A 25888-nucleotide genomic window follows, 5' to 3' on the forward strand; every position below is an offset into this window, starting at 1 on the left:
CACGCGCAAAAAAATGAAACTTGAGCACAGACTTACACCATACACCAAAATAAATTCAAGGTGGATAAAAGACTTAAATGTAAGTTGTGACACCATGAAAGTCCTAGAGGAGAACATTGGCAAGAAAATCTCAGATATTTCATGCAGCAACTTCTTTACTGATATGTCCCCTCGAGCAAGGAATGTAAAGAAAAGAATGGGATCTCATCAAAATAAAAAGCTTCTGCGTGGCTAAAGAAAACAGTATTAAATTAGCAAGACAACCAACTGTATGAGAAAACATATTTGCCAATGATACCTCAGACAAAAGTTTAATCTCCAAAATATACAAAGAACCTACACAACTCCACTCTAAGAAGACACCCAACACAATTAAAAAATGGGAAAAGGACTTGAACAAACACTTCTCCAAGGAGGACATACAGTACATTCAGAGACACATGAAGAGGTGCTCAATATCGTTAGCTACCAGAGATATGCAAATTAAAACCACAATGAGATAGCACTTTACACCAGTCAGGATGGCTATCATAAACAAAGCAACACACAACAAATGTTGGAGAGGTTGTGGGGAAAAGGGGACCCTAGTCCACTGTTGGTGGGATTGCAGAGTGGTACAACCATTATGGAAAACAGTATGGAATTTTCTCAAAAAAATAAAAATGGACCTGCCTTTTGACCCAGCAATTCCACTGCTGGGATTATATCCTAAGAATCCTAAAACATCAATATCAAAGAACCTATGCACCACAATGTTCATAGCAGCACAATTTACAATAGCCAAGAGTTGGAAGCAACCTAGATGCCCATCAGTAAATGCATGGATCAAAAAATTGTGGTACATATACACAATGGAATTCTATGCGGCAGAGAGCAAGAAGGAGCTACTACCTTTTGCAACAATATGGATGGAACTGGAAAGCATTATGCTGAGTGAAATAGGCCAGGTGCTGAAAGACAAATACCATATGATCTCACCTTTAACAGGAAGCTAAACAACAAAACAAACAAGCAAGCAGAAAAAAAAAAAAAACAAAGACACTGAAATAGAGAACAAGGGGATAGTGACCAGAGGGGAGAAGGAAGGGAAGTTAAGGGGAAAAAGGGGGAGGGATTTGGAGGAACAAATAGGAAGGACACAGGGACGAGAACTAAGGGGGGTGGAAATGGGAGGGAGGTGGGGAGCAAGGGGTGGGAGAGGCTGGGATGGGAAAATTAGACAAAAAACTGTACTTGAAAAAAACTAAATAAAATTAATTGTAAAAAAAAAAAGAAAAAGAACTGACATTTGTAAAAGGCCTTCTATGGGCTGAGTACTACAGCTAGGTCCTTTGGCAATATCCCCCTTATACTTAATGACGTAGGATATGATAGGAGTAGTAATAAATGAAAAAGTGTCAAATTTTGAAATTAAAAAAAAAATTAATGTCATGTCCATTTTATAATCAACTTGAAAAGCTATTTTTTCCTTTTTCTAATTGTATCTTTTCCATTACCATTTAGTCTCCTTATACCCTTTCCCAAGCAATTACCCCACCATTGTCCACTTCCATGAGTCATTTTTACTTTTTGCTCAATCCCTCCATCCCCTAACATGTCCTCCACCTTATCCGTCATTGTGCTCTCTGTGAGTCTGTCTCCATTTTGCTTGTTAGTTCAGTTTATTTTTTCATTCTTTTTGAAAGTGTTTTTAATTGATTATGCTATTACAGTTTTCCCCATTTTCCCTCCATGCCCTGCCCCCCAACCCTCCAGCATTCCCCCCACCTTAGTTCATATCCATGGATTGTACATATAAGTTCTTTGAGTCCTCTGTTTCCTGTAGCATTTTTATCTCTCCCTGTCTATTTTATGCCTACTAATCATGCTTCTTCTTCCCTGTACTTTTCCCACCCTATTCCTTCCTTGTCCCTCCCCACTGAAATCCCTCCATATGTTGTCCATTTCTCTGATTCTGTTCCTGTCTAGTTGTTTGCTTAGTTTTAGTTTTGGTTGCTTTTCTTGTCTTTTAGGTTCATTTGTTGATAGTTGGGAGTTTGTTGTCATTTTACTGTTCATATTTTTTATTTTCTTTTTCTTAGATCTAAGTCCCTTTAACCTTTCATATAATAATGGCTTGGTGAACTCCTTTAATTTGACCTTATCTGGGAAACACTTTATCTGCCCTTCCAATTTAAATGAAAGGTTTGCTGCATGGAGTAATTTTGCTTTCATGACTCCGAATACTTCTTTCCAGCCTCTTCTTGCCTACAAGGTTTCTTTTGTGAAATCAACTGATAGCCTTAAGGGCACTCCTTTGTAGGTAATTCTCACCTTACCTCTTGCTGCATTTAAGATTTTCTCTTTATATTTAATCTTGAGTAACTTAATGATAATGTGCCTTGGTACGTTCCTCTCTGGGTCCAACTTCTTTGGGACTCTCTGGGCTTCCTGAAAGTCTATTTCCTTCACCAGACAGGGCAAGTTTTCCTTCATTCTTTGTTCAAATAAGTTTTCAATTTCTTGCTGTTGTTCTTCTCCTTCTGGCACCCCTATAATTCGGATGCTGGAATGTTTCAGGTTGTTCCAGAGGTTTGTAAGTCTCTCTTCACTTTTTTTAATTCTTGTTTCTTCATTCTGTTCCAGTTGGATGTTTATTTTTTTCTTTTGTTACAAATTGTTGCTTTGAGTTCTGGTTTCCTTGCTGTCACTGTTGGTTCCCTAACTATTTTGCTTTATTTCAGTTGGAATATCCTTCATTTGTTTTTTCATTTTTCTACCAAGCTCAATCAGTTCTGTGAGCATTTTGATCACCACCAGGGCTTTAAATTCGCTATCAGAAAGGTTGGCTGTTTCCTCATCACTTAGTTCTCTTTCTGAGGTTTTCCTCTGTTCTTTCATCTGGGCCATATTTCTTTGCCTTGGCACACCTGATAAGCTGTAAGAGGGCGGGGCCTTAGGTATTCACCAGCAGGGCAACCCTCCTTGTTGCACTTTGGCACTGCCCTTTATTCACATCCTTGCCAGCATTCGTTTGTTGATTTATTGATTATAGCCATTCTGATACATGTAAGATGATATCTCACTGTAGTTTTAATTTGCATCTCTCTGATGGCTAGTGATGCTGAGCATCTTTTTATATGTTTATTGGCCATCTGAATGTCCCTTTTGGAGAAGTGTCTATTTAGGTCCTTTGCTTGTTTTTTAATTGGGTTGTTTGTATTTTTGGTGTTGAGTTTTGTAAGTTCTTATGAATTTTGGGTATTAACCCCTTATTAGATGTGTTGGTGAATATGTTCTCCCATTCTCTTTTAATTTTGTTGATGATTTCCTTTGCTATGCAAAATGTTTTAGTTCGATGTAGTCCAATTTGTTTATTTTTTTTTCTTTTGCTTCCCTTGTCTGGGGAGATATATCTGATAAGATATTGCTACAAACCACGTCTGAGAAGAACTGTCATAGAACAGTGATAGAAGAACAGTGATAGAAGAACTGTTTTCTTTTTTGTGGTTTGGGGTCTAACATTTAAGTCACTAATCCATTTTGAATTTATTCTTGTGTGTGTTGTAAGAAGGTGGTCTAGTTTCATTTGCTACACTTTATTTTTCTAATTTTCCCAGTGCTATTTTTAAATAAACTATCTTTAGTCCATTGTATGTGCTTTCTTCCTCTGTCAAATATTAATCAACTATAAGAGTGTGGGTTCATTTCTGGGCTTTCGATTCTGTTCCATTGATCTGTATGTCTGTTTTTATGCCATACCATGCTGTTTTGATTACTATGGCCTTATAATATAGTTTCATATTAAGTAACATGATTCTCCAACTTTGTTCTTCTTTCTCTGGATTGTTTTTGCTAAGTGGGGCCTTTTGTGGTTCCATGTAAATTTATGAAATATTTGTTCTAGTTTTGAGAAATACACCATTGGAATCTTGATAGGAATTGCATTGAATCTATAGATTGCTTTGGGTAGTATGGACATCTTAATGATGTTAATTCTTCCTATCCATGAACATGGTATTACTTTCATTTATTTGTATCTTCTTTAATTTCTTTCTTCAGTGTCTTATAATTTTCTGAGTACAGGTCTCTTACATCCTTGGTTACGTTTATTCCTAGGTATTTTATTCTTTTTGAAGCAAATGTGAATGGGATTATTTTCTCCATTTACATTTCTGTTAGTCTGTTATTGGCCTATAAAAATACAACTGATTTCTGGATATTAATTTTGTATCCTGCTACTTTGCTGAACTCATTAATCTGTTCTAGCAGTTTCTTGGCAGAGTCTTTGGGGTTCTCCATGCACAATACCACATCATATGCAAATGAAGACAGTTTTACTTCTTCCTCTCCAATTTAGGTGCCTTTTATTTCTTCTTTTTGTCTGATTGTGTTGCTAAGGACTTCCAGTACTATGTTCATTAAACAAGGTAAAAGCAGACATCCATGTCTTGTTTCTGATCTTAAGGGGAATGCTTGTAGTTTTTGCCTGTTGAGTATGATGCTGGCTGTGGAAATTTCACGTATGGCCTTTATTATGTTTAGGTATGTTCCCTCAATTCCTACTTGCTAAGAGTTTTTATCATAAATGGGTGCTAGATTTTATCAAATGCTTTTTCTGCATCTATTGAAATGATACGATCATGTGGTTTTTATCTTTCATTTTATGTGGTGAATCACATTTATTGATATGCAAATGTTATACCAATCTTGCACTCCTAGAATAAATACCACTTAATAATGGTGTATGCTCTTTTTGATGTGGTGCTGTATTCAGTTTGCTAATATTTTGTTGAGGAAAACTTTATTTTTTCAATCATGTTGTAATGTCACCAGCTTAAAATATTTTTGTAATTCTTATTTTAAAATGACCTTCAGAGCCTATTTGTCAGACACTGAAGAAATTCAGGGTCCCTTTCATTTATTTTAAAACTTATTTTTTAGCTCTGGCTGGTGTACCTCGGTGGACTGAGCACGGGCCCGCGAACCAAAGGATCACAGTTCGATTCCTAGTCAGGGTACATGCCTGGGTTGCAGGCCAGTTCCAAGGAGGGGACACATGAGAGGCAACCATACATTGATATTTCTCTCCCTCTCTCTTTCCCTTCCCTTCTAAAGATAAATAAATAAAAATAAAAAACCAAAACAAACAAAAAACCTCATTTTTAAAATTATTGCAATAATTATTACCAAAACCAAAAACAGTCCTAGCTAACTTGATTGCCCACTTAACTTCCTAATCTGGATGTCAAATAATTTTTTGCTGTTTCTAAAAATTATCTGCCCTCAAAGAATAAAGATTTGCCATGCCTTTGAAAAGTGAACATGTTAACAAACAAAGATGCCAGTTTCAAAATACACTGAAGTTCTAAACAATGGCAGGATCATAAGAATGAGTACATGAGTTTTCTAACACAGAAACATTGAAGGGGACATCATTCATTGAATGTATAACTGCTAGTATTTTAGTTTACAAATTAGCTACACTATCTTCAAATATGCTCTCTACGCAACTTTTTTTTTTCAAACTCAAAGAAACAAAGTAGAAAGTAGCTATCAGTGGCTGGAGGGAGAGAGAAATGGAGAGTTGTTTAACAGACTGGCTGTATGATAATATGAATATATGTAATTACTAAACTGTACACTAAAAATGGTAATTTTATGTACATTTTATCACAGTTAAAAATGTTTTAATTTAGAGCTTAAGTCAGGTTAAATTTAACTGGAATATAATAACAAAGTAGATAAAAGTTTATAAGAAAATATGTGATTATTAAAAGACATAACTTATTAATATTTTGTGTTTTACCATATGGAAATTTAAAATTACAGTAATAAAATATTATGATGTCCTTCATAGTCAAAGATATAATTCTCCACCTCCCTTCATTAACTCCTTTTCTTGGTGGTAAACACTACTACTATTTCCCAGATATCCTTCCAGAGGTATTTAATGGATATACAGCTTAAATAGAAGCATATACCCTTTGTTTTTAACATAAATAAAAACATAGTATACAGAGTATTACATTTTCCCTTTTTTATTTATATAGTGGAAGTCATTATGTATGAGCTTATGACAGTATTTTGAGATTTTTTTTCCACAATGTGACAGACTGGCTTAATAGATTCTATTTACCAATGCCTCTTATGATCTAAAGCACACACAGTTGGCTATGCTCATGCCTAAGAAATAGAATTTTCTGCTTTTTAAAATTAAATTGCTTCTTTAGAGGCCAGTTGACTTTAACTAAATGCTGAAACTAAGTGGCCTAGCTTATTAAGAAAAAAATTACCTTAAAAGTAGCAAAGGCATCTGAAGCAATATCAAATGTTGACAAATCCACATACTTAAAGAAATCTCTGAATCGATTAGAAAAGAGGATGATTTTGGTAAGTGATTCATGTCGAATACATTCTCTCAGCATAATTCCACTACGTAAGGCAATCTGTGGGGCTTCATATCTAAAGGATAAACAAGAGATGCAGGATGCTGTTATCCTATTAACAAAATAATAGTAGTAGTATCCAAAGAACCTTTCCCATACTGCTTTAACTGAAGCATAGATAGCATGTCATAGTTCGTACATACACCAATCATTCAATACCCACTGAATATCTGTGATGTGTCTAGTACTATTCCAGATGCTGGGGATACAGCAGTAAGCATGACAAGGTCAGTGGTTTCCTAGTGCTCATATTTTAGTGAGATTATGTCTAGGGGTAAAGCGGTAAGCTATAAATAATGAAAAGATAATTTCGTATTCTGAGAAATGCTATGAAACTAAAGACAAGAAAATAGTGTGACAGGCTAAGCCTGTCATAATAAGACTGGTTGCCTTTCAAACCCTGTACTCAGTCAGCAGTCAGACAGCAGTGCCAGAAACCATAAGGATTTACTTTACCAGGGACAAGCCTCCTCCCCCCCGACTCTAATTCAGCCCCAGATAAATACTGCACGACTACCTAGTTATAACAGTATAAAACACACTCCTGGGAGGAGATTTAACATGCTAATGAGACATGTGACACATGAAGCTGTACTGTACAAGCACCAAAGAGTCTCACCTCTACATGCTTGGTGTCACACTTAGATGTCATCTTTCCTGCCTAAAATCTTTTAAAATGGCTCTCCAGACTTTGTTTGAAGAACCGTGTCATCCTCTTTTTAACTTTTATTGATTTTAGCAACAGGAAGGGGGAGAGAGAGAAAGAGACAGACAGACAGACATCGACTTGTTATTCCACTCATTTATGCTTGGTTGATTCTTGTATGTGCCCTGACTGGGGGTCAAACCCACAACCATGGCAAATTAGATCAACATTCTAACCCACTGAGGTACCCAGACAGGGTAGCATCTTCCTCCTTTCTAGTATTGTCTCCCTTTGGGCACAAGGCTTTAATAACCCTTCAATTACTCCTAATTCTATGGGTACTCTCTTGATTTTTATCTTGGGAGTTCCCAAGAACCCAGGGCACTGGTAACAATAGGTATATTTACAGTGTAACTAATATTTAGTTTACTTTACTTGAGATTGAGTAGTCAGGGAATGGGCAAAGTGTTCCAAGCAAAGGTAACTAACTGTGCAAAGGCTCTAAGGCAAGACCCAATTTAGTGAGTTAGAGAAGGAGAAGGCCAGTGTAGTTGGAATGCAGAGGGAAGAGTAGTGAATGGTGTGAAATGAAGCAGGAGTGGAGAGAAAGGCAGGGGCCAGATCACCTACAGCTCTTGTTACCCAACATAAGCACTTTGGTTTTTAAGTGTAATAGGAAGACTTTGGAGAGTTTAAAGTAAGAAATTAATGTGACCTGATGCATGCATTCAAAAGATCACTCTGGCTACCTATTGTAAAATAGCAAAGAATGGGTTAGAGAGCTATAGTGGAAGCAGTGAGACATACATCATTTCAGCCTAACTAGGTATTAGTTTTTGATAGTTTATTGCCTATTATATAAAGAAGTGCTCCATAAGTTAAGTTTATCCCAAGTATAAAATCCCAAGTACAATATCCTTAGGTTAGGTAAAGAATAAATATTTATCTCACTTCTTCTATTCTACTTATGGATAAAGCTCCTAAGGGCAGGGACCACGTGAACATTAGATTTCAAAAACCACCCAAGAACTAGACATGATGATTTCCATTGTCAGCATGGGAAATGGCTTGGAAAGAGGTGGCACTGAGATTCCAGCTTGGTGGATAAGTCCAAGCAGGAGATAATTACAGCTAGAAATTTAGTGGTGATATTGGGAATGAAGAGAGTAATATTAAAAAAATATTTCATTATTTTTTGATTCAAAGTAATACATGCTTATTACTTGAAAATTCAAACATTTTAAGAAATATATAATATGAAAAGAGTGTATACCATAATTCCTCCCAAAGAAACCATTATCAACATTTGGTGATGACTCCTTTCATTTATATTCTCTATTACAATGATTCTTATTTTTTAACCTAAATGTTAAACCCATTCCTTTACAGCATGTTTTGTAGATACCATTTATTGTTGCTTGTTATGTACCAGGTATTGCATTCAATATCTTTACTAATGGTTTTTCATTTAATCCTTCTAATAATACTGAGGACCAGGTATTATTCTTACCATTTTATAGATGATAAAATTGAAACTTAGAGAGAAAAAGGCTATTGTTCAAGGCTATTCAGCCAATAAGTGACAGAGCCAAGTTTCCAACCCAGATCTGTTTCTAAATTTCATGTGTTTTTATACTATTAATATATCTCTCATAAGATTTGGGGGCTGTTTAAGTCTGAAGGGAGAGGAAATTATAGAAGACTCTGAGGAGAGGGCAGATAACAAGAAGCATAAGTGGAACAGTTGCACCAGAATCAACTTTACTTGTCACCATTTTCTAGTTTAGTGTGAAATGCTAGAGAATTAGCCCTGCATTCAAGGTCAGAATTTTGTACTGAATTATCTTTTCTAAAGATGTGTAAAAATTTAGGATATAACTTGATTGGTAGATTTATAAATTGAATCATGATGTTATTTAGAGAGATGATAGTAATATGCTATACTGAAGCTAAGTACACCCATAATGAATGCAAGGCAGCAAAGAAATTGAAACTTGTCCATCAAAGAGAATCATCTGGCCCTGGCTGGTGTGGCTCAGTGGATTGAGTGCCAGCCTGTGGACTGAGAGGTTGCCAGTTGGCTTACCAGTCAGGGCACATGCCTGGGTTGTGGTTGGGGGCATGAGAGAGGCAACTAATCAATGTTTCTCTCCTTCTCTTCTTCCCTCCTTTCCCTTCTCTCTAAAAATAAATAAATAAATAAAATATATTTCAAAACTAAAAAAGAGAGAGAATCATATCATTTGGATATAGGATATAAAACACGGTATAAAGGATCTGGAGCCCAAATTTCATGAAAAAATTATGAGTAAACACTTCCTCTAAAGGAATTTTTCTCTTGGCCTAGGTAAGTTACATTCCAGGGTAATAGGAGAACCTGAGGATGAGGTCACTAAACTTCTCTTAGTGACCCATAGAGAACCATGACCAGTGAAAGATGTTCTAGAAGTCTAATATTAAAAATCATAAATTTCTAATAATCCATTTAAAAGTTTTTATTACAATGGTTTTCGAACATATACAAAAGTAGAAAGTACAAAAAAACCTCTGTACCCATCACCCAGCCTTAAAAACCATGAATATTTTACTCTTTGTTTCACATATCTCCCCAACACTACCCCTCATTATTGTTGTGGCTGGACTATTCTAAAGCCTCATATAATGTCATATCAACCCTAAACACTTCAATATACATCTCAAAAATAAAAAGATAATATTTTAAAGATTTTATTTATTTTTTAGAGAGAAGAAAGTAGGAAGACAGAGAGGGAGAGAAACAATGTATGGTTGCCTCTTGTGCATCCCCTACTGGGGACCTGGCCCAAAAAAACTCAGGCATGTGCCCTGACTGGGAATCAAACTGGAGACCCTTTGCTTCACAGGACAACACTCAATCCACTGAGTCACACTAGCCATGGATTAAAAGATAATTTTTATTGTACACAACCACAGTGTAATTCCATTTACACAATGGAATTTCACACAGCAGAAAGAAAGAAGGAGCTCCTACCCTTTGCGACAGCATGGATGAAACTGGAGAGCATTATGCTAAGTGAAATAAGCCAGGCAGCAAAAGATAAATACCATATGATCTTACCTTTAACTAGAACATAAGCAACAAAAGAAAAAAGCAAGCAAAATATAACCAGACATTGAAATTAAGGACAATCTGACAGTAACCAGAGGGAAGGTAGGAAGGGATAATGGGGGAAAGGGTTTTCAGGAACAACTATAAAAGGACACATGGACAAAACCAAGGTGGGGGTGTAAGCAAGGAAGGGAGGTGGGTTTGGCTGGGGTTAGGGGAAAGTGGTAAGGGGGTAAATGCAGGCAACTGTAATTGAACAACAATAAAATAACTTTAAAAAAAGGATATCACATGGAGGATTATCAGCAGAAGGTGGAGGTAGGAGAATGGGGAAAAGGTTCAGGGAATAAGAAGCATAAATTGTAAGTACAAAATACACAGGGGGAAGTTAAGAACAGAATAGGAAATGGAGAAGCCAAAGAACTTATATGTATGACCCATGGACATGAACTAAGGGGTTGGAGAATACTTGTGGAAGGGAGGATACAGGGTGGAGGGGAATTAAGGGGAGAAAAAAATGAGAAAACTGTCTAGTATAATCAATAAAATATACTTTTAAAAAGGGTGGATTGGGAAACACAAGCAATAATATAATAGGAAGAGACAAGAGGTAACAGGTAAGTGGAGGAAAGAGAGGCAGTAAACAGAGAGAATTTTATAGAGAAATATAGAGGCTGTATGCATTATTGTCACTTTACTGTATAATCTGAAATTTTTTCTTTTTTCCTCAGGATTAATTTGGTTATTCAGGGTTTTTTGTATTTCCACAGCAATATGATTTTTTTTTTCTCCTATTTCTTTAAAACATGCCATAAGGGACTTCTGGCCAAGATGGAGGTGCAGGTGGATACACTGTACCCCTCACACAACCAAAATAAGGACAACAAAAATTTAGAAACAAAATGACAACCAGAACTGACAGAAAATTAACTGTATGAAAGGCTGACAACCAAGGACTTAAAATAGACACATTCATCTAGACAAGTAGGAAGGGCGGAGTGGGGCAGCCAGGAGGAGAGGGGTTATGGCAAAAAAAAAAAAAGTGGTGGCTTGCAGACCCCAGGCAGGCAAGGCAGTAGCTGATGGACCCCAGGTGTGTAAGATGGCAGTGGGCAGAACTTAGGCATGCAGGAAGCAGCTGGCATAACCCAAGGGTAGGGTGGCAGCAGGCAGGCCCAGTGAGGAGTGCAAGGTGGCTGGCTGATTGGGCAGTCACACATTCGCACTCAGATTAATGAGGCAAAACTGGGGAGCCAGACAGACTGTGCAACCCAGGGTCCCAGAGACGGGAAATAAAGCCTCAAAACCCCGACTGAAAACACCTGTGGGGGTTGAAGCAGGGGGAGAGACTCCCAGACTCACAGCAGAGTTTGTTGGAGAGACCCGCAGGGTCCTAGAACATACACAAGCCCCCACATACAAAAATTAGCACCAGAGGGCCCAGTTAGTTGGGGGAAGCAGCTGAAGGAACCGAAATCCAAGAAAGAGCGGAGCAAGCGTCACTGTTCCCTCTCTGACCCCCTCCCCACATACAGCATCACAATCCAGAGACATGCGTTGCCCTGCCCTGGTGAACACCTAAAGCTCTACCCCTCACTACAAAACAGTCATGACAAGACAAAAAAAAAAAAGGCCCAAATGGAAGAACAAATCAAAGCTCCAGAAATAATACAACTGAGCGATGAAGAGAGAGCCAACCTATCAGATGCACAGTTCAAAACACTGGTGATCAGGATGCTCACAAAATTGGTTGAATCTGGTCGCAAATTAGATGAACAAATGAAGACTATGCTAAGTGAGATGAAGGAAAATGAACAGGGAACCAATAGTGATGGAAAGGAAACTGGGACTCAAATCAATGGAGTGGACCAGAAGGAAGAAAGAAACAACCAAACAAATGAATGAAGAAACAAGAATTCAAAAAAATGAGGAGAGGCTTGGGAACCTCCAGGACATCTTTAAATGTTCCAACATCCGAATTATAGGGGTACCAGAAGGGGAAGAGGAACAGCAACAAGTGGAAAACTTATCTGAACAAATAATAAAGAAGAACTTCCCCAATCTGGCAAAGGAAATAGACTTCCAGGAAATCTAGGAAGCTAAGAGAGTCCCAAAGTAGTTGGACCCAAGAAGGAACACACCAAGGCACATCATCATTACATTAGCCAAGATTAAAATGAAGGAGACAATCCTAGAAGCAGCAAGAGATAAGGGGACAGTCACCTACAAAGGAGTTCCCATCAGACTGTCAGCGGATTTCTCCAAAGATACCTTACAGGCCAGAAGGGGCTGGAAAGAAGTATTCCAAGTCATGAAATCCAAAGACCTACATCCAAGATTGCTCTATCCAGCAAAGCTGTCATTTAGAATGGAAGGGCAGATAAAGTGCTTCTCAGATAAGGTCAAGATGAAGGAGTCCATCATCACTAAGCCCTTATTTTATGAAATGTTAAAGGGACTTAGCTAAGAAAAAGAAGATAAAAAACATGTATAGTAAAATGATAGCAAACTCACAGTTATTAACAACCACACCTAAAACAAAAGCAAAGTGGACAACTAGATCAGGAGCGGAGCCAGAGAAATGGAGATCACAAAGAAGGTCAGCAACAGGGGAGTGGGAAGAGGAAGGGTGGGGAGAAGGTACAGAGAATAAGTGACATAGATGGTAGGTAGAAAATACATAGGGGGTGAGCATGAATAGTATGGGAAATGTAGAAGCTAAAGAACTTCTGACACATGGACATGAACTAAAGGGGGGAAATGTGGGGGTAGGGTGTATGCAGGATGGAGGGAAATGAAGGGAGAAAAATGGGACAACTGTAATAGCATAATCAATAAAATATGTTTAAAAACATTCCATAAAAATTTTGATGGGGACTGCATTAAATCATATACAGCTTTTGGTATTATGACCATATTAACTACGCTGATTCTTTCAAAATATGAACATGGAAAATCTTCAGGTTTTTTGGTGTCTTCTTTTTTTTATTGATTATGCCATTACATTTGCTCTATTCCCCCCCCATTCCCCTCCACCCTGCATACCCCTCCCCCACCATTTCCCCCTTTAGTTCATGAACATGTGTCTCAAATTCTTTAGATTCTGTATTTCCCTTACTATTCTTACCCTCTCCCTATCTATTTTCTATCTACTGTCTATGCTACTTATTTTCTGTACCTTCTCCCCCCTTCTCCTCCTCCCACTCCCCTGTTGCTAACCCTCCATGAGATCTTCATTTCTATGGTTCTGCTCCTGATCTAGCTGTCCTCTTAGTTTGCTTTTGTTTTAGGTGTGGTTGTTAATAACTGTGAGTTTGCTGTCCTTTCACTGTTCAACTTTTTTATCTTCTTTTTCTTAGGTAAGTCCCTTTAACATTTCATATAATAAGGGCTTGGTGATGATGAACTCCTTGAATTTGATCTTATCTGAGAAGCATTTTATCTGTCCTTCCATTCTAAATGAAAACTTTGCTAGGTAGAGCAATGTGGTTGTAGGTCTTTGGATTTCATGACTTGGAATACCTCTTTCCAGCCCCTTCTTGCCTGGAAAGTCTCTTTTGAGAAATCAGCTGACAGTCTGATGGGAACTCCTTTGTAGGTGACTGTCCCCTTAGCTCTTGCTGCTTCTAGGATTGTCTCCTTCATTTTAATCTTGGCTAATGTAATGATGATGTGCCTTGGTGTGTTCCTTCTTGGGTCCAACTTCTTTGGGACTCTCTGAGCTTCCTGGATTTCTTGGAAGTCTATTTCCTTTGCCAGATTGCGGAAATTCTCCTTTATTATTTGTTCAAATAAGTTTTCCACTGGTGGCTGTGCCTTTCCCCCTTCTGGTACCCCTATAATTCGGATGTTGGAACGTTTAAAGATGTCCTGGAGGTTCCTAAGCATCTCCTCATTTTTCTGAATTCTTATTTCTTCATTCTTTTCTGTTTGATCATTTTTTTCTTCCTTCTGGTCCACTCCCTTGATTTGAGTCCCAATTTTCTTTCCATTACTATTGGTTTCCTTTGTATTACCATTCATTTCAATTAGTTTAGCTTCCATATGTTTCTCTAATTTGTGACTAAAATCGACCAGTTCTGTAAGGATCCTGATAACTAGTGTTTTGAACTGTGCATGTGAAAGACTGGCTATTCATCACTTAGATCTATCGCTTCTGGGGCTCTGAGTTGTCCTAGAGCCATTTTTGGTCTATTTGTGCTGTTAAGTAAGCGGAGCGAAGCCTTAGTTTTTTACCAGGACGGGGCTACCCAGGTCGCTAGTTTGTGACGCTGTGTGTGGAGGCGTAGTCAGAGAGGCAGCAATGGGGGTCCTCTCCGCTAGCCCAGCCCGTCCAGTCACACCACTCGCCCTGGGCTTGTTTATCTGATCGGAATTGTGCAAGCCTGCTGCCCCGCGCAGGCTTCCCTTCTCACTGGTTTCTCCGCAAGCAGATGCGCTACCGACCAAGACAGCCCGCCGCGCCTCTTCCCTGTGCGCTCCCGTAGCTAGCTCGCGATCAGCGCCTTCGGCTGCTTGCGCACCGCGCACCACCTGGGAATTTTTTCTTGCTAACCTGCTCCGCTGCTGGTTTCGCTTCTCTTACTGGTTTAGCTGAGCATTTAGTTGTCTTTGGACTCCGTATTGTTGATTTTCCGTGTGGCTTGGTTGTGATTGTTGTTAAAAATAGTTGTTCTTAGATTTGGTTGTGCACAGAGACAAGGTGGTTCCTCCACCTACGTCCCCATCACGGCAGAAGTTCTTTTTTGTGTCTTCTTAAATTTCTCTTAATAATGCCTTAGTTTTCAGTGTATGCATCCTTGACATCCTTTGTTAAATTTATTCCTAGGTATTTTATTATTTTGTTGCAATTACAAAAGTAATTGTCCTTTTTTATTTTTTTCCTAAAATTTAATTGTATTTACATAGGAATGCAATGGATTTTTGTACATTGATTTTATAGCCTACAAATTTACTGTATTTATTTATTGTTTCTAACCATTTTTTAAAAGGAGTCTTTAGGGGTTTCTACATAATGAATCATGTGATGTGTAATTCTTCATTTCCAATTTGGATGACTTTTATTTTTTTCCTGTTGCCCAATTGCTCTAGTAGTATGTCCAATATGTTTCTCAAAAAACTAAGAACAGAGTTACCATATGACCCAGCAATCCCTCTGTTGGACATCTACTGGGAAAATTTGAAAATATTTATTCATAAAGGTTATATATATATGTATGTACTTTATATGTATATATGTGTGTATTTTGTATGTACTGCAGCATTATTCATGGTGGCCAAAGCATGGAAACAACTGAAGTGTCCTTCGATAGATAATTGGTTAAGATGATGTGGTACATGTGTACAATGGAATACTACTCAGGCATAAGATAACGGGAAATGCTGCCAATTGCAACAACATGTATGGGTCTTGAGAATATGCTAAGCAAAGTAAGTCAGATAGAAAATCTCAAGAACCATACGATTCACTCATGTAAGATATACAACTGAAAACAACACATGAACAAAGAAGACAAACAAACAAACAAACAAACAAAAACTCAGAGACAGGTAACAGTATGGTGGTTACCAGAGGGAAGGGTAGGGTGGAGAAGGGAGGTGGTAGAGGGTAAAAGGGGTAAAGTTTATGGTGATGGAAGGGGTTTTGACTTTGGCTGGAAAACACATAATGTAATATACAGATGGTATATTATAGAATTGAAATCTATATAATTTTATTAATCAATGGCCAGCCCTATATATTTAATCAAAATATATATAAATGTAAAGAAAGGATTTTGTTGTGGCCTAAGTAATTATGGTGACACAGATTTGGAGGGCTAACCTCAAGCATGGCAAATATTGTACTGTGATTCCAAAAAAGAACACACTATATCTCCAATGAGGCTAACGCTATATACTTTTAACAACTATTCTAAATTCAAATGTACTTTAAAAGAAACCATGTACCTACCCTTTGAGAAGCATAAACAGGATATTAGGATGAGCACTAATGTACTCCACAGTAGGACATCGAGTTCCTATCTGTCTTCTCAGGATGTTGTTAAATATCTGAGTCACATCTTTTTTGCCCTGTTAAAGAAACAACCAACCATTATATTGTACACTTGAAATGGGTGAACTGCATGGCATGTAAATTATATCTCAAAGGCTGTTTACATCCACACACATGCAAACAGCACTGTCATTTATAATAGAAAAACATTAATTTTACTCTTTAGTAAGCTATACTTTCAAACATTCAACAGAGAGCCTACAAAATAGATGTAACTCCTTTCTACAAGGTTTGCATTGTGGGAATTTGCACAATAAAAAGTCTATTTAAAGCAGTGACAACATGAGGCTGTATTCAGGCAAGTCCCCCAGGGTGGTGCTCTGCCTAGAGTGGGGCTCTGCACCCTGACGGTAGGGTAAGCAAGCTGGTTATTTTTGTCTCCTCATTTTGGCAGCCTCCATGTGCTTTTTCTATGTATTAGGAAGAGCTGCTTTGACTCCCTGTCTTAGTAAAGTGGCCACTTGTAGAAAAGCATACCAGTAAGTTGGATGGGGCAGAGCCTTAGGTAACTGCTAGGGCAGTGCAATCCATGTGAACCAGGTTGGTGGAGTCTCAGATATGCTGTCACTGCTCTGTGTGGGAGAGGGCTCAGTAAAGGGACAATGGCCGCTGCCTGATTTCAAATGTTTTGTCTGGGAGGAAGCTGTCCCCTGGCACTCACCCTGATGCCAAATACTTCAATTTCTCCCCATATGCCACTGGTGCCCTTCCAGTTGTTGCCCAGGTGCTGGAGCCCAGAGGGATTGAGTCTGTGTTAATTCTAAGTCTGTTGCAGGCCTTTTAAGAGGGGAAGCCTGAATATCCCACAATTTCTAACCTCCCTCCAACTCCCACAGATTTTTACAGCCATAAGTTACAGGGACTTAATCTTTCTGGCACTGAAACCATGGGCTGAGTGGTCTGGTGTGGGGCTGGGATCCCTTGCTCCTGAGGTATTCCTCCTGACTTTTATCCTCCACACATGGTTGTGGGACCACCCATTTTGTGTCTGTTTATCTCCACCCCTAATCTCATCTGGATGGATGTGATTTCTTTAATTCCTTGGTTGTTGGACTTCCATATAGCTTGATTTTCTGATGATTTGGGTTGTAGTTGTTTTGTAATTTAGTTGTGATTTTTGCTGTGGTTGTGTGAGGAGGCAAGCTGTGTTTACCTATGTCTCTATCTGGGGATTTCCTGAGTCAGAATTCTGGGGGCATGTAACATCTGGCCTTGGAGGTCTTTCCCTTTTCTCTGCAGAAACCAGGGTGAGGCTTACATCCATGTCTTACACACGTGGTCACCATGAGGCTGTAGGGGTGCACATAGCTGGAGTGGGAGTCAGCGCATGTGACTGTGTGGAGGCCACACTGGGGTGAGCTAGTTGGTTCTCAATTTTTCATTAATGTTTCACATTTTACAAAATACAGATCTTTCACTTCCATAGTTAAATTTATTCCAAAGTATTTTTTCTTGATGCTATTATGAATGGGCTTAAGTTTTCTAATAATTCATTGTTGGTGTATAGAAATACAACTGATTCCTATATACTGATTTTTGTATCTGTAACTTCACTAAATTTGTTTTAACAATTTTTGGTGGAGTCTTTAGGGTTTTCTGTATATAATATCATGTCATCTGCAAAAAGAGATAGATTTACTTCTTCCTTTTTTATTTAGATGCCATTCATTTGTATGTACATTCGACTAATTGCTCTGGCTAGAACATTCAGTAGTATGTTGAATACAAGTGGCAAGAATGGGAATCCTGGACTTCCGCCTAGATGGAGGCGTAGGAGCACCTTCTCGCACAACCAAGTTTAAAAACATTTAAGTTTTAGCAACAAAAATGCAGCCAAACCACAGAAAATTGAACTACACAGAAGTCTGACAACAACGAACCCATCAACCAAACTGGTAAGAGGGGCAGAGCCTGCAGCAGACCGGGGTTGGGCAGGAAAGATCCACCGGACCGACCCGGGCTCCTGAGTCAGCTGTGGGTGGATCCCAGGTATGGAGAAGTGGGGAAACCCACTGAGGGCACAAGGTGGTGGACCCACTGAGAGATGATCGCGATCACGCATTCGTGTGCAGATAAACTGGTGAAGGAGCTAGCAGTGAGACGGGTCACGCAGGCCCCAGTGGCAGGAAGCACCAGGAAGCGGAAGAGGGAACCACCATTGTCCCTCTCTGACCCCACACCCACATGCAGCATCACAAACCAGAAACCTGGGTGATCTCTCTCTAAACCCGCCCCCACATACAGCATCACAACCCAGCAATCTGGGTGGCCCCGCCCTGGTGAACAACTATGGCTCTGCTCCTCATATGTAACAGGCATGAACAGATCAAAACATGGCTGAAGAACACCTCAGAGTCCCAGAGCCAATAAATCTAAGAGACAAAGAAATAACCAAACTTTCAGATGCACAGTTCAAAACACTGGTGATCAGGATGATCAAAGAACTGGTTGATTTTAGTCACAAATTAGAGGAACAAATGAAAGCTAAACTAATTAAAATGAAGGGAAATGCACAGGAAACCAATAGCAATGGAAAAGAAACTGGGACTCAAATCAAGGGAGTAGACCAGAAGGAAGGAAAAAATGACCAAACAGAAAAATATGAAGAAATGAGAATTCAAAAAAATGAGGAGAGGCTTAGGAACCTTCAGGACATCTTTAAACGTTCCAACATCTGAATTATAGGGGTACCAGAAGGGGAAGAGGAATAGCAACAAGTGGAACACTTATTTGAACAAATAATAAAGGAGAACTTCCCCAATCTGGCAAAGGAAATAGACTTCCAGGAAATCCAGGAAGCTCAGAGAGTCCCAAAGAAGTTGGACTCAAAAGAAACACACCAAGACACATCATCATTACATTAGCCAAGATAAAATGAAGGAGAGAATCCTAAAAGCAGCAAGAGATAAGGGGACAGTTACCTACAAAGGCGCTGCCATCAGACTGTCAGCTGAGTTCTCAAAAGAGACCTTATAGGCAAGAAGGGGCTGGAAAGAAGTATTCCAAGTCATGAAATCCAAAGACCTACATCCAAGATTGCTCTATCCAGCAAAGCTTTCATTTAGAATGGAAGGGCAGATAAAGTGCTTCTCAGATAAGATCAAATCTCAGATAAGATTCAAGGAGTTCATCATCACCAAGCCCTTATTGTAAGAAATGTTAAGGGGACTTATCTAAGAAAAAGAAGATAAAAAAGATGAACAGTGAAAGGACAGCAAACTCACAGTTATTAAGAACCACACCTAAAACAAAAGCAAGCTAAGAGGACAGCTAGCTCAGAAGCAGAACCATAGAAATGAAGATCACATGGAGGGTTAGCAACAGGGGAGTGGGAGAAGGAGAAGGTGGGAGAAGGTACAGAAAATAAGTAGCATAGATGGTAGGTAGAAAATAGATGGGGGGGGCAAGAATAGTATGGGAAATATAGAATCTAAAGGACTTGAGACACATGGTCATAAACTAAAGGGGGGAATGGTGGGGGAGGGGGTGTGCAGGGTGGAGGGGAATGAAGGGGGGAAATAGAACAACTGTAATGGTATAATTAATAAAATATATTTAAAAAATTTAAAATAAAAAAAATGGGGATCCTTGCCTTGTACCTGATCATAAAGGAAGTTTTTAGCTTTTTTACCGAGTATGATGTTAGCTGTGGGGTTTTCATATATATCCTTGATTACATTAAGCATATTTCTTCCATACACAGTTAGTTCAGAATTTTATTGTGAAAGGCTGTTGAATTTTGTCAAATTCTTTTTGTTCATATATTGAGATGGTCATATGATTTTTATCCTTCATTTTGTCAATGTGGTATATCATGTTGACTGATTTGCAAATGCTGAAACATCCTTATATCCTTGGACTAAATCCCACTTGTCTGATCCTTTTAATATAACATCAAATTTTGTTTGTTAATATTTTGTCAAGGCTTTCCACATAAGCATTCATTAGAAATCTGGCCTGTACTTTTCTGTTCCTGCTGTGTCTTAGTCTGGCTTTTGTATAAGAGTAATGCTGGCTTCATGAAATGAGTTTGGAAGTGTTCTTCCTTCTACTTTTGCAAGAGTTTGAGGAGTTGCATTAATTGTTCTTTAAATGTTTGGCAAAATTCACCTGTAAAACCATCTTGTCCTGTGTTTTATAGTGTTGGAAGGTTTTTGATTACTGATTCAATATCTTTGTTTGTTATTGGTGTGTTCAGATTCACTTTTTCTTCAAAATTCAGTCTTGGGAAGGACTTCTGCCAAGATGGAGGCATAGGTGGATGTGCCATGCCTTCTCACACAACCAAGTTTAGAGACAACTAAATATTAGCAACAGAAAACACAGCCAGAACACGAAAAATTGAACTTTTCGGAAGTCCGTTAACAACAAATTCTTCAGCCTGACAGGTAAGGGGCGAAACCAGCGGCTGGTGAAGTGGGGTTGCACAGGAGGACTCGGTCAGACGGATTCAGGCGCACGGAATTCAGGCGTGGGGTTGGACCTAGTGAGTGACCGAGCGAGCGACCAGGCGAGCGACCGCGGAGGAGACAGCGGGGGAGCAGGGCTGCGTGTTAGTGTGGTCTCGCATTTATGCGCGGGTGGACAGGCAAGGGAGTGGGCGATTGGACGGGAACCCAGCGGGTCCCCGCGGCCAGCGGCAGGGAGAGCGCCACAATTTCCCTGCTCTGACCCCACCTCCACATACAGCGTCATAACCCAGCGACTCTGAGTGGCCCGGCACAGTTGAACCACCTAAGGCACTGCTCCTCACCCAGTTGTGAGAAACAGCAGAGGGGGTCGCCATTTCCCCGCTCTGACCATGCCCCCACATACAGCGTCACAATCCAGTGACCTGGGAGTCCAAGGTGCCGCTTCTCACACTTAAAGGGCCAGAACAGACCAAAAATGGCTCAAGAAGATCTCAAAGCCCCAGAGCCTATAGATCTAAGCAATGAAGAAATAGCAAAACTCTCAGACACACAGTTTAAAACACTGGTCATCAGGATCCTCACAGAACTGGTTGATTATAGCCACAAATTAGACAAATATATGAAGGCGAAAGTAATTGAAATGAACAGAATTGCACAGGACACCAATAGCAATGAAAAGGAAACTGGGACTCAAATCAATGGAGTAGACCAGAAGAAAGCAAATAATGGCCAAACAGAAAAGAGTCAAGAAGCAAGAATTCAAAGAAATGAGGAGAGTCTTAGGAACCTCCAGGACACCTTTAAACGCTCCAACATCCGAATTATAGGGGTACCAGAAGGGGGAAAGGCACAGCCACCAGTGGAAAACTTATTTCAACAAATAATAAAGGAGAATTTCCCCAATCTGGCAAAGGAAATAGATTTCCAGGAAATCCAGGAAGCTCAGAGAGTACCAAAGTAGTTGGACCCAAGAAGGAACACACCAAGGCACATCATCATTACATTAACCAAGATTAAAATGAAGGAGAGAATCCTAGAAGCAGCAAGAGATAAGGGGACGGTCACCTACAAAGGAGTCCCCATCAGACTGTTAGCAGATTTCTCAAAAGACACCTTACAGGCAAGAAGGGGCTGGAAAGAGGTATTCCAAGTCATGAAATCCGAAGACCTACAACAAGATTGCTCTATCCAGAAAAACTTTCATTTAGAATGGAAGGACAGATAAGGTGCTTCTCAGATAAGATCAAATTCAAGGAGTTCATCATCACCAAGCCCTTATTATATGAAATGTTAAAGGGACTTATCTAAGAAAAAGAAGTTAAAGAAACATGAACAGTGAAAGGACAACAAACTCACAGTTATTAACAACCACACCTAAAACAAAATCAAACTAAAAGGACAGCTAGATCAGGAGTGGAAACATAGAAATGGAGATCTCAAGGAGAGTTAGCAACAGGGGAGTGGGAGGAGGAGAAGGTGGGAGAACGTACAGAAAATAAGTAGCATAGACAGTAGATAGAAAATAGATGGGGGGGGCAAGAATAGCATGGGTAATATAGAATCTAAAGGACTTGAGACACCTAGTCATAAACTAAAGGGGGGGTAATGGTGGGGATGGGGGGTAGGGTGGAGGGGAATGAAGGGGGAATAGAACAACTGTAACAGCATAATCAATAAAAAAATTAAAAAAAATTCAGTGTTGGCAGCTTGCATGTTTCTAGGAATTTACCTAGAAATTCAGTTGTCCATTTTGTTGATGTTTAATTGTTCACAGTAGTTTCTTATGATCCTTAGTATTTCTATATTACCGGTGGTCATGTCTTCACTTTCAGTTTTGACTATACTTGAGTCTTTTTTCATTCTCTCCAAAGGTTGATTTTGTTTTTGAAAAAGTAGCTCTTAGTTTTATTGATCTTTTCTATTATCTCTAGTCTCTATTTCATTAATTTCCGATCTTTATTTCTTTCTTCCTTCTGGTAACAAGGGCTTAATTTATTCTTTATCCAGTTCTTTAAGGTGTAAAGTTAGGTTATTTTAGATCTTTCTTTTTCCTTAATGTAGACATTCCCTATTAGAATTCTTTTTGTTGTATCCTGTGTTGGTTTGTTGTATTTCCATTTTCATTTTTATTACTGTTTTGATTTCTTTTTGGCCAATTATTTGTTAGGAACATATGGTTTAACCTCATATTTTGGAATATTCTAGTTTTCCCCTTATAATTGATTTCTATGTCATCCCATTGTGGTTGGAAAAGACACCTGATATGATTTCAATCATTTTAAATTTCTTAAGACTTGTCTTGTGGCCTAACCTATGAACTATCCTGAAGAATGTTCTGTGTGCACTTGAGAAGAATGTGTATACTGTGGCCGTTATGTTCCATATATTTCTGTTAAGTCCACATAATCTAACATGAAGTTTAAGTACAATGTTTTATTGATTTTCTCTCTGGATCATCTATATTGTTGAAAGTTGGGTATTAAGGTTCCCCAGCATTATTTTACTGTTGCCCATTTCTCCCTTCGGATGTCTTAATATTTGCTTTATATATTTAAGTGCCCAATGTTGACTGAATATTTATAATTGTTATAGATGCGTGAATAACTGAGCCCATTACACTCATGTGGTAGTTTTGGGATATGGTCTGAGAAATGCATCATTAGGTAATTTTATCATTGTATGAACATCATAGAATATACTTACATAAAAACAGATAGTATAACCTACTACTATAACTATATGTGTTATAATTTTATGCAAGTGGCAGTGTAGGTCTGTTTATTCCACCATCACCACAAACATGTAATGTATTGCACTCTAACAGTATAACAGCTATTATGTCATTAAGTGATAGGAATTTTTCAGCTGCATGATATTAGGAGATGACCATATTACGTGCAGTCTTGTCAGTGACTAAAACATGGTTATGATGTACATGACTATATTATTATATAATTACCTTCTTTTGGTCTCTTGTTACAGTGTTGGCTTAATGTCTATGTTTTCTGTTTTAAGTATAGGTACTCCTTTATTCTTTTGGAATTCATTGCAGGGAATATGCGTTTCTTTCATATTCAGTCTATGTGTGTACTTAAAGCTGAAGTGAGTCTCTTTAGGCAGAATATAATTAGGTCTTGTTTTGTTATCCATCCAGCTACTACTCTATGTCTTTTGATTGAACAATTAAGGCCCTTTACATTTAAAGCAATTATTAACAGGTATGAAATTACTACTGCCAGTTTCTTAATTGTTTTCTGGCTGTTCTGTAGTTCCTTTCTTCCTATTTTCCTTTGTAATTTCATTATTTTTTGTATTATTATGCTTTGATTTCTTTCTCTTTATCGTTTATGTTTCTACACTGAGCTTTTGCTTTGTGGTTACCATAAGGATTACAGAAAATACCTCCTTATAATAGTCATTGAAGCTGATAAAAAATTATCTTTGAATACACATAAACCTTTACATTTCCCCATCCAACATTTTATGTTTTGACGTCACAATTCACATCTTTTCATATTATGTATTCATTAACAAACTATTGTAGTTATGGCTGTTTTTAATACTTTTTTCTTTAAACCTTTATACTAGAGTTATAAATGATTTAAACCACAACCATTAGAGTATTAGAGTATTCTGCCACTGTAATTTACCTTTACCATTGAGTTTTGTACTTTCAGGTTTTTATGTTACTGATCACTATCCTTTCACTTTGGCCTGCAAAACTGACTTTAACATTTCTTGTAAGGACAACCTAGTGCTCATACACCCATTCAATTTTTGTTTGTGTAGGAAATACTTTACCTTTCATTTGTTCTGAAAAACGGCTTTGCCAAGTATAGTATTTTTTTTTTAATTTGAGATTCTTTTCTTTCATCAATTTGACTATGTCACCTTGTCTCCCTTCTGGCCTGTAAGGTTTCTGCTGAAAGAAAAAAATCAGCTGACAGTGTTATGAAGACTTCCTTGGAATGGAACAAGTTGCTTTTCTTTTTTTTCATTTTCATCTTACCTTTTACTTTTTTAGCATAATCAATAAAGTATATTCAAAAATAAAGAAATAATTTATTTTAAAAAATATTTTATTGATTATGCCATTACAGTTGTTCGATTTCCCCCTTCATTCCCCTCCACCCTGCACACCCCCTCCCCCACCATTCCCCCCTTTAGTTTATGACCACATGTCTCAAGTTCTTTAGATTCTATATTTCCCCTACTATTCTTGCTCTCCCCCTATCTATTTTCTACCTACCATCTATGCTACTTATTTTCTGTACCTTCTCCCCTCTTCTCCTTCTCCCATTCCCCTGTTGCTAACCCTCCAATGTGATCTTCATTTTTTGGTTGTATCCTATTAGTTTGCTTTTGTTTTTAGGTGTTGTTCTTAACAACTGAGTTTGCTGTCCTTTCACTGTTCATCTTTTTTATCTTCTTTTTCTTAGATAAGTCCCCTTAACATTTCATATAATAAGGGCTTGGTGATGACGAACTCCTTGAATTTGATCTTATCTGAGAAGCACTTTATCTGCCCTTCCATTCTAAATGAAAGCTTTGCTGGATAGAGAAATCTTGGATGTAGATCTTTGGATTTCATGACTTGGAATAATTCTTTCCAGCCCCTTCTTGCCTGTAAGGTCTCTTTTGAGAACTCAGCTGACAGTCTGATGGGAACACCTCTGTAGGTGACTGTCCTCTTATCTCTTGCTGCTTCTAGGATTCTCTCCTTCATTTTAATCTTGGCTAATATAATGATGATGTGCCTTGGTGTGTTCCTTCTTGGGTCCAACTTCTGTGGGACTCTCTGAGCTTCCTGGATTTCCTGGAAGTCTATTTCCTTTGCCAGATTGGGGAAGTTCTCCTTTATTATTTGTTCAAATAAGTTTTCCACTTGTGGCTGTTCCTCTTCCCCTTCTGGTACCCCTATAATTCAGATGTTGGAACGTTTAAAGATGTCCTGAAGGTTCCTAAGCATCTCCTCATTTTTCTGAATTCTTGTTTCTTCATTCTTTTCCATTTGGCCATTTTTTTCTTCCTTCTGGTCCACTCCCTTGATTTGAGTCCCAGTTTCCTTTCCATTACTATTGGTTTCCTGTGCATTTCCCTTCATTTTAATTAGTTTAGCCTTCATATGTTCCTCCAATTTGTGACTAAAATCAACCAGTTCTGTGAGCATCCTGATCACCAGTGTTTTGAACTGTGCATCTGAAAGTTTGGCTATTTCTTTGTCTCTTAGATTTATTGGGTCTGGGGCTCTGAGGTGTT

At 38.4% G+C, this 25888-nt stretch overlaps 1 protein-coding gene across 6 annotated transcripts in view; it reads right to left on the reverse strand.

Annotated features, from left to right (window-relative positions):
• CAB39L (calcium binding protein 39 like) overlaps nt 1–25888 on the reverse strand; it is a 155039-nt gene that overhangs the window by 63644 nt on the left and 65507 nt on the right. For all 6 annotated transcript variants that reach the window (XM_037154577.2, XM_037154576.2, XM_037154572.2 and 3 more), the window contains 2 exons: nt 16116–16234; nt 6276–6444 (listed from right to left, as the gene is read on the reverse strand). In XM_037154577.2, the coding sequence (XP_037010472.2) occupies nt 6276–6444; nt 16116–16234 (288 nt within the window). The remainder of the gene's footprint in view (nt 1–6275; nt 6445–16115; nt 16235–25888) is intronic.

Source organism: Artibeus jamaicensis, unplaced genomic scaffold (assembly GCF_021234435.1).
Source record: "Artibeus jamaicensis isolate MK-2021 breed Jamaican fruit bat unplaced genomic scaffold, CSHL_Jam_final contig_410, whole genome shotgun sequence".
Taxonomy (NCBI): Eukaryota; Metazoa; Chordata; class Mammalia; order Chiroptera; family Phyllostomidae; genus Artibeus; species Artibeus jamaicensis.